Genomic DNA, 9,886 nt, shown 5'->3' on the forward strand with positions numbered 1-9,886 from the left:
AATAGTTTATTTTTAACAAAAGTTATTAGCAATTATCAAAAAAAATTTAGTAATTTTAATAAACTTTGGTCTATACCATTTAAATAATGTTAAAACTCTTAACTAGTTTATAAAATTAAAATTATTTACAATTGATATTTATGTTTAAATAACAAAAGTTGTTTTTAAATTTAATTGTGAGCATTAATATAAATTAAAAAAATTATAAAAGGCTGTTAGTATTTAATTACAGATTTAAAAACAGTTCATTTAGTCATCTTGCGATGTAATGAGTTCCAACTGTTAGTATAATCAATTTTCAGGTGCCCGTAATTGCTGAGTCCGATGTTAGACGGTTGAATAACTTCAAAATAGCAATTTTCTTCGGAGCGCGCTGCTGGCTTGGGTTTTATATCTACAGAATCACGTCGATTTGACGTGCTGTGATAAATATATTCTTCCCTGAAATCAAAATAAATCAATGAAGAGTTTCTTCGCAATAATAAAATCACTGAATAATCTTCAGCGACAAAGAAGTTAAGAGTTATTAATATTCAAGATTATTAATCAAACCAATTGACTTGCCTTCCATGTATACTAGTACGTGAAAGTTTTTTGCGTCTCAACACCTCCTTCAGCCGTCGATCCTCGAATTGTTTTCCCTGCTCGAGGTCTGTAACACCAGTAAGTTATTTAATCGTCTTGTATAAATTTTTAATTTACATAAATAATCCAATTCTACTTTCTTATTCAAAATTTTTTAATAAATTATCATTTCTTCTTTTTAGTTATGTTTTTTTTTTTTTTTTATTTTACAGATTTATGGCGCCAATAAAATTATTGTTGTGAAGAAATAAAAATTATTTTAAATAAATAAATATCAGTAGTATGCGAAGAATGTTAGTAAATTATAAATTCAATTAGGATGCCAAGTAAACGTATGTCTCTACGCATCAAAAGATTTAACTTTCTCTATTTGGCAAATACTTTTTTACTACTGAAAAAATATCGCAATTTAGTGTCTAAAAGTATATAGTTCCTTATAAATGCCCCGAAGAAATACTATCTACAGTCTAAAGATAAAAGTAAGTTATGTTGCGTGTGAAGAATGTTGACGGTAGTAGCCTCCGGCGAGACTCAAATTCTTTACAAATGCTTTTCTATTTACACCGCATTATTATCTAGATCAGTGAGTTATAAGACTTAAATTAATGAATTTTAGCAAAAAAAAATTATTAATTATTATAAATAATCCAAATTTTATTATCATATTTATACTATATTATGTCGTTTTAGGATATACTGCCATGTCATTATAAATTTTCCGGAAGTTGCCATGTTTGACCTACGGCGTAATGCATCTATATAAGTTCTCAAGAAAACCTGGAGTACTTTCAAGCATAATAATTTTTGCGCAATGTGTATTGCTTGAATAAAAAATCAAACGTTATTGATTTAGCTCGACGTAATAAAATTAAAAAAAAATATTTATTAGATAATACTAAGTCAATGCAATCCTTAGTAATAAGTTGGTTGACTTTTCTTCATTGCACTCACGCCTTATAAGATGGCGGTTGCAAAAATTTTTTATTGCCTGAAGATATTTTTTGAACGTAATAAATCTAATAATTGCTTAATTATATAATTAATTTTTTTTATTAGCTTCGCCTGGGTATCCATGTATCTATGTTTAACGGAATCTTTGAATTCGATTTTCGGCGACTTAAAAGAGTCAGATTAGATGAAGACTTTGGTAATTTGGTCATCAAAGACTGATGATCAATACAATTATTTAATAAGTTTTTGTCATTATCCTGGTCAAGATCAACATGATTTCCGGTTTTTTATATCCAGAGACACGGTGGTGTCTTGCAACAAGTGCTAACGCATCCTTAGGTTAGTCTTGGAAACAAGCATATAACTAATGTTAGGATCATCAACCAGGGACGCTTCTTACATAGAAAAAAAGGTTTACTTGAGCCAAGAAAAATTTTTTTTTTTCTAATCATTTTCTTGAGCGAAAAAAAAATTTTTTTTTTTTTGACACAAAAAATTTCACTTATAGATATTCTTAAATATTCAGATTTTAACATTATAACTATGAGAGCCGTAGCCACCTAGCGGAATTTTTAAAAATCTGGGGGTGCTTGATGTCAATTTTTGTAAATATTTTGACAGATTTTGGTTTAATATCATCAATTAATGTTACTTTTATTGTTTAATATTATATATTAATATTAATATTATTGATAAATATTCAAATTTTTAATTTATATTAATTAATCATTTTATTAATTATTTATTAATAATTAATATTAATTAAAAAATTTTATGAGTAATATTGATAAATATCAGTATTATTAATAATTGTTAATATCATCAATTAATGTTACTCTCATTGTTTTATATATTAACAATATCAATAAATTCTGATATTAATCTTATTCATTAATGTCAATTATATTTATTAATATTAATATTAAAAATATTAAATATTAATGTTAATCTTAAAAAGTGATGTTGATATCATTAATTAATATTATTAATATTTATCAATTGAATTAAGAAGTACAAAAAAAAAATTTTTAAGATTTTATAAAAAAGCAAACTTAAAATTAGAAAATGATTTTCAGTGAGTTTAAAATAAAATTGAGTAACAAAAAAATTGATTTTTTCGCAAAAAAAGCTTGATGTCAATTTTTATAAATATTTTTTTAATAGATATTAGTGAAAGTAAAGTAATTTTTAAAATATTTTAAAAAGCATCCCATGCTTTTTAAAAATAAAATCAATTTTTTGTTAATTATTCTATTATTTTAAACTCATAAAAAATTATTTATTTTTTTTTTTAGTTTGATTTAAAAAATTTTTATTTATTTTAGAATCACTTGGGGTTAAAAAATAAAAAAAAAAAACTAATTTTATTGTTAATTATGTAATTAAAAAAGACACATAAAAATTAAGGTCGTGGAACGTTAGAGGAAAGTCTTGAAGATAGAAATCAGACCTTGCTAAAAAGCCCATCCTGTCACTGGTGTCAAAGGTATAGACTACTATACTATACGTTTATTATTATTATTTTATTTTATATTTATTTCAGCACGGCTGCTTCTGCTAACAAGTCCTCCACCCACATAAATACGTAATTTCCACGTTCTGAAACTTAGTAATTACCGGTAAGCTTTTGAACAACTGAATAATTTTAACCATTTCTTCCCGATATAAATTTCACTTTTGATAAAAACATTTTTTATTACAGATGAATAATTTATTCCCGCTCTAAAATTGATAATTAAAAATTAACCACTTGTCATTCGGAAATAATAACAGATGATTAATTAAATAAATTACACTTTCATTTTAATAAGAAAGTGGTTAAATAATTGAAGAAGAACAAGTCGCAAATCGATTTATATTTAAGAAAAGTGAAATTGAGAATCAAGCGGTCATTAGTGACATTTATTTTTTTTTAACCTTTCTCTTCTTGAGATCAATAAATTTCTCTTATTTTATATTTTATTTATTTAATTAATAATAATATTATTATTAATTTTTCATAAGAGATTTTATTGTTATAACATAATTTATTGGTAAGAAATTTTTTTTTTTTTTTAAATTTATTTATCTGTAAATTCAGTTATTTTTTATGGAAGTATAAATTGAAATCTTCCAGGCATGGGAATGCGCTAGTTAATATTTATCATGAATTTTTATTAATGTCTTTATGGACAATTCTATTTTAATTTCAATTCCTGTGAGAGTGAACGGTCCATACGATATTATAATAGCCTGAGATATTAATTTATTTTTTTTTTTTTTTTTTTTTTTTTCAGGATAAATAACATTCTATGCAATTTTTTTATTATATTTTCCGAAGAATATTTTTTTTTTTTTCAAGACTAGGAAGAAAAATTTGCTGTTAAAAAATACCTCAAGTATTTAATTAAAAGAAAAACAATAATATAAATTTCAATGTTAATGATAATGAAGAGATAAAAAATTGATTGATGAAGAAAGCATGGTAAGTGATCACGCACATTTTTTCATCTGTTATTCATAAAATTCATAAAACATAAAAATATTATTGCTTATTTTTATTACAGATCGAAAGTTGTTTTATGGAATATATTAATTACTTTGGTTGGTCAAATAAATACAACATTTCTTCCTTGAAAATCTAATCTAAATTGCTGTCTAGAAGAAATAAGAAATTAGTAGTAAGTGTAAGATAAATTGTAAGTACAAAAGATTGCTTATTTTATTATTCATGTTTTACCGATTGAAAGGAATACATAATCAACGGAAGTATTCACTTCCTTTTACACTTGATGCCGGGTCATTGGAACCGATCCAAGTATTTTAATTTTATCTTCAACTTAGATGGATAAATATCGTCTGGAGAAAACTCGGCCGTGAAAAAACAAGACAAGTATCTCTGGTTAACTTTCTTCGAGACCCTTTTAAAGGGTGTACATTTAATTCGAGATTTTTTGCATGATCCAGCGCTAATTCTCAATGAAAGCGAGACACTTTAAGGTGAAGTGCAAATACAGCCAACAATTGTGGGAATTTTTGCCGCTTTTTTTTTTTTTTTTTTTTTTGAGAAGACAATGTAAGTCTTCAGTGTAGGAATTATAATACATTCTTTATTTTTTAAATATTTTTTTATTTTATTTTTAGGTAGATTTAATTAGAAATCAGGTTTTTGCAGAGCACTCATGGAATTTAAATAAAATTTTGCTTCACGTAATGATTTTAAATTTAATATTTAATTATTAATAATTAAATAATTAAATTTAATTATTTTATTATTAAGGTATATTTTTTTTCTCATAAAATTTATTCATTACTTTTAAATAAGTTCAAGCGCTGTAAATTTTTATGAAATTTATTGAGGTCTTCAAAAAAAATTTTTAAAGCTTATCAACAATCTTACAAAAAAAAATTTTAAAGAAGACAAAATTTATTTTGGAGCAAGAAGAAATTTTCTTGGATTAAAAAACTTTGACTTCATTCAAGAAATTTTTAATCTTCCTTAATATTTTCTTGAGCCTAGAAAATTTACAGTCAAGAATTTTTTTTTTTTTCCCTATTTATAATTTTATTTATTTCTCTGAAATATTTTTTAGGCATTTTAAAAAATTCATAAAAATAATTACTTTTTTAAATTTAATTGTATTAAGATAATAGTTTTTAATACGGTGAAAAATTAATTAAAATAATTTTAATTATATCAAGTAAAATAATAAATAATTAATTTAAAGTTTCAATATTTCACAAGATAACAATGTCAGTTTTTGATTATTGACATTTTTGAAGATTTAAGCTCATCCCGGTGTTACACAAATCGAGACCTTTCATTTGAGTACCCAGGTGGCATTTTTGATATATATTTCATATATACATATATATAATATATATAAATATAAAATAAATATAAATATATATAAAATATATGAAAAATTGATGTGGGTACTCAAATGAAAGGTCTCGATGAGTGTAATGTCAGGATGAAGTTATATTTTTAAAAATGTCAATAGTTTTCCAGATACAAGGTAATTTCTTAATTATATAAATATTTCTTAATAATATAGATCTCATAATTTTACAAAAAAATTCTATCAGGCTGTATATTAAAAATCTAATTTTTAATCATTATTAACTTTATTAAATAAGCAATTTTTTTGGCAAGATCAATATATAATGAAATTTATTAAAATTAAAATATAAAAATTTATATCTACTATTAAATCTTATGCATGAACATTTTTTACAGTTAAAAAATAGTTTATTAACAGTTAATTTCTTTTTTTAGTTTGTTAAATAAATTTAAAATAAATTATATAAATTAGTTCAAAAAATTCCCACTAGGTGGCTACATTTCTCGCATTTAGAATTTTAAAATTTTAGTATTTAAATTCAATAAAAAATTTTGTTTGAATCTCAATCAAAGTAATTTTTTTTAATATATATTTATTGATAAAAAGACTTATAAATATTTAATAAGTATGATTAACTGTTAATAAGGTTTTATTAATAATTAATGAATATATATATATATATATATATATATATATATATATATTTATAGTTTATAGAAAAATAAAATAAAAAAAATTTTTTTATTTTAGAAATGAAAATCAAGGATGGACATTATAAAAATTTAATAGATATATGATTTATGATTATTTGTGAAAGCATATTACTCTTAATATGTTATGATTAAACAGAGTTGATACGGTTGGTGTAACCTTCAAAACCGGCAGTTTACTTTTAAATGAAACTCGCCCAAGCAAATGATGATAATATAAAACTCACGTGATTACATCGTACAACAGAACAGGTGGACTTTGCAACTTTCTATCGAGTCTCCAGGTATATATTGTTATTGCTATATGTTTACTCGACTCGGAGGTGTTCCAGTCAGGGTAATAAAATAAGCAAATAGATAAAAAAAAAAAAAAAATGTGAAATTAATACCTTTGACAAATTAGAGCTAGTTTGCAGAAAAATTATCTTAATCGATAAATTTTTTTTTTGAAAGTTAAATTTTATTTTATAAAAAAAAAAAAAAAAAAAAAAAAAAAAGTTTATGAATTAATAGGTCAAAAATTGGATCCTACTTTTTATTTTTTATTTAAAATTATTATTTTTATCTTGACCTCAGGATATAATTTATGATGTAATATTTCCCAGGACTTATAAACAAACAGGATTGCTATTCATAAATCTAAAAAAACGGTATTGTTTTTTTAATTCAAATCACAATCCAATTGAAGTAATCAAGAGCGCGAGAGACTTGCGTGATCACATTTTTATTCATACGTTTTATTTTTTCCATTAACTTGTTAAGAAATCCTACTATGATCAGTTCCCATATGATCCGTATCATGCATCATAATATTATTATTATTAATGCTGTTGCTACCTATTATTTTATATTATCCTACATACTGTTCTGTCGCGGGTAAATACTCTGTAGCAGTAAAAAAATTTTTCTCAGGCTGGATCTCTATGAAATATCCATTTGCAATATAAATGATATTTATGGAAATTCATAGCGGGAATTTAAGCGCTTTTTTATTTATTCATTTTTATATTTTGCAACTAGATCAATTAAAATCACTTTACATAAGTAACTTTCTTTTTAATTCATAGTTTAATTATTTAAAGATTAATATAATAGAGTAATTATTTATATTATTCATAAGATTGTTAGAATTTTTGTTATTTTATATCGCTTTAATTATTTAAAATATTGTAGGAAAAGCACTACATTATTTTAAACTCGGTACATTTTCCTTTAGATTAAATAAATTGAAAAAAATAAATTTAAAAAAAAAAATTGAATTTGTAATTTTTCTTAATTTTTATTTTAAAAAATAATTGCATTTTTTATTTTTTTTTTTTTTTTTTTTTTTTTAAATTTTTAAAAATCAATTTTTTTTGCCATAATTTGTTTGTTAAAAAAAATATTTAAACTAATCAAATAAATTTTCTTTAAAAAAAAAAAAAAATTATTAAATATATTTTTTTTTGCAATTTTTAATTTTTTAATAATAATTTTCAATATTATTTCTTTTACAATTTGAAATAATTTTTTTTTAATTTATCAATTTAAAAAATTTTAATTGTGAATTTTTGATACATTTATAATTGTTCATTTTAGACAATTTAAATTATTTGAATAATTTTTATTTTTAATTTAATAATTTATAAAATATTATTTGTAATTTTTTTCATTCATAATTTTTCAATTATTTTATTATTTTGCAGGCGACCCACGACTAGGTTTAACATGTAGGCGACGGTCAAGGTGCAGGCGGCCTACTAAATAGTACTATGTTGTTACTCAGTCAGTAATAAAATCAAAGATTCACTATTGAGAATTATATATCTATATATAATGCATGATAATAATAAATTTACTCGTGGGAATTAATTTATGGAGAAGAATAGAGACTGAGGAGCCAATAAACTTACCGGTGAGCGGTGCGTACACTGGAGCTGCATAACGTGCATCATCTTCATAAATCGGTTGATAATGGGAATTACTCAACTGCTTTGTTTGACCAAAATATATGTCTTCAACCAATCCTGGAGGATGATATCCTGGTTCACGTGACGATTCTCTTGTATACCTAAAAAATTGATTTTTATTAATTGAACTTTTAAAAAATTTTTTTTAATTTTTTAAAAATTAAAAAAAAAAAAAAAATCTCTTTTATTAAAAAATTTAGTAATAATTTTTCTTAAAAAAAAAATTAATTTTTCAATTATTAAACTTTCTGACAAATTAATAATATTTACTAATTATTAATTTTAGGAAAAAAATTAGAGTTGAAAAAAAAAATTTATAATTTTACTAAAAATATATTAAACTATATAATTTTATTATTTTCTTTTTGAAGCTAATTTTTTAATAAATTTTTTTTTGGTTTTTATTTAAAAAAATATACCTAAAATAAAAGATTGATTTTTATCAATTAAATTTTTATAATCAGAATTTACACTGTATCAAAAAAGTATTTTTCTTAATTTTATATCAATTTTTTGTTAAAAAAAAAAAATTGAAAAATTAAAAAAAAATATATATCTGAAATCATAAATTTAATTTTAAAAATCTAAACTTAAATTTCATTAATTTTTTATTTAAAAAAGCATTAAAAATAAAAATTCAATTTTTATCAATTAAATTTTTAAAATCTAAACTTACATTTCAGAAAAAAAAATTTTTTTTTTAATTTTTTCTTCAATTTTTATATAAAAAAAAAAAAAAAAAAAAAATTGAAAAATTAAAAAAATCTAAACTTACATTTAAAAAAATTAATAAATATTTATAATAAAAATAATAATTCACCAATATTCATGTTCAGGTTCCCGGCGCTGTGACACGCGACTGTAAGAAGTCTGAGGAACTTGATATTTATGTGTCGGAGCAGTGACACTGTGTCTTCTCAAATAAGCATAATTTTCAAGATCCCAAGGATCGACGTACTGCCTAGCATTACTCGCATCTCCAGAACTGGAAGATCTTTGGGAATCAATGGAGTTCCAATAAATAGACGAGGCAGCTGGCATAATTAACTGTCAAAAAATCTGCAGTAGAACTAAACAAAAAAAAAAAAAAAATTCAAAGTCACAAAATTAATTCATTTTTAACAAAATGAAAACACTGAAACAGCCTTGCAACTTGTAACACAGACACTAGTTGTACTCTGACTGACAATCTCTTCCCTCCAACAGGTGAAACCATAAGTTTCACACTCGTCCCCACTCTTCATCACATGTGAGTAGTGTTTTAATTAATTTTTTAAAACTTGCGAATTAAAAAAATTGTTTAGTAATATTAAAAAAAAAATTAATTTTATAACAGAGGTGTTATTAAAAATAATTAACTCTAAATTAAACATTTATTTTATACGTTTAATTTTTATAACATTAATCACGCATAACATTTGTTTTAAAACTAATAATTAAACATTGAAAAATTTTTTTTTTAATTACGCGAAATATTTTTGGTGAAGAATTGACCATTTAAAAAAATATTCACTCTTAATCTCAATATAAAAGCAATAATACGTTATAAAAAAATACGTTCCTTTACTATATTATTTAAATAATAATAATAATAATATTGATGATAATGATAATTGATAATAATAGGAGTAGTAATAATAATTGTTCTACTTTATATCAATACTTAAAATTCTAAATGAATGATAAATATCCAATAAATAATACAATGAATAAAAATAATTGTTCGTTGAAGTAAAACGGCTTTTAAATTACTACCGTAAATAAATAAATTTAGTAATAAAATTTAAAATGAACGAATTTTAAATCAAGAGAGCAATTTTCAATTTAGATCACGTAATTTATCATTAACATTAATAAATACTAAAAT

The 9,886-nt window shown here is 22.4% G+C and overlaps 1 protein-coding gene and 1 long non-coding RNA gene across 2 annotated transcripts; one reads left to right on the top strand and one right to left on the bottom strand.

The window, feature by feature from the left end:
• Window positions 1-4: 4 nt before the first annotated feature.
• Window positions 5-9,878, bottom strand: LOC141536808 (uncharacterized). Its single transcript, XM_074257556.1, has 4 exons — window positions 8,840-9,878; window positions 7,963-8,120; window positions 565-652; window positions 5-441 (listed from the first exon to the last, which is right to left on the bottom strand). The coding sequence occupies exons 1-4, from the start codon at window positions 9,058-9,060 to the stop codon at window positions 246-248; spliced, it is 663 nt and encodes a 220-aa protein (XP_074113657.1). The 5' UTR covers window positions 9,061-9,878; the 3' UTR covers window positions 5-245.
• Window positions 527-7,947, top strand: LOC141536810 (uncharacterized). The gene is made up of 7 exons (XR_012480800.1): window positions 527-663; window positions 798-1,875; window positions 2,862-3,022; window positions 3,080-3,155; window positions 3,239-4,795; window positions 6,111-6,354; window positions 7,756-7,947. It is a non-coding gene; the product is annotated as an uncharacterized LOC141536810 (long non-coding RNA).
• Window positions 9,879-9,886: the final 8 nt, after the last annotated feature.

Source organism: Cotesia typhae, unplaced genomic scaffold (assembly GCF_013202065.1).
Source record: "Cotesia typhae breed Kobodo isofemale line unplaced genomic scaffold, CoteBio_Ctyphae scaffold_45, whole genome shotgun sequence".
Taxonomy (NCBI): domain Eukaryota; kingdom Metazoa; phylum Arthropoda; class Insecta; order Hymenoptera; family Braconidae; genus Cotesia; species Cotesia typhae.

Bases quoted from the DNA above. Each gene is read 5' to 3' on its own strand.
- LOC141536808 (XM_074257556.1), bottom strand. From the start codon at position 9,060: ATGCCAGCTGCCTCGTCTATTTATTGGAACTCCATTGATTCCCAAAGA. The intron at 8,121-8,839 runs GTGAATTATTAT...TCAATTTTTTAG, and splicing joins GAACCTGAACATGAATATTG to GTATACAAGAGAATCGTCAC. The intron at 653-7,962 runs GTAAGTTTATTG...CTGGTGTTACAG, and splicing joins AGTGTACGCACCGCTCACCG to ACCTCGAGCAGGGAAAACAA.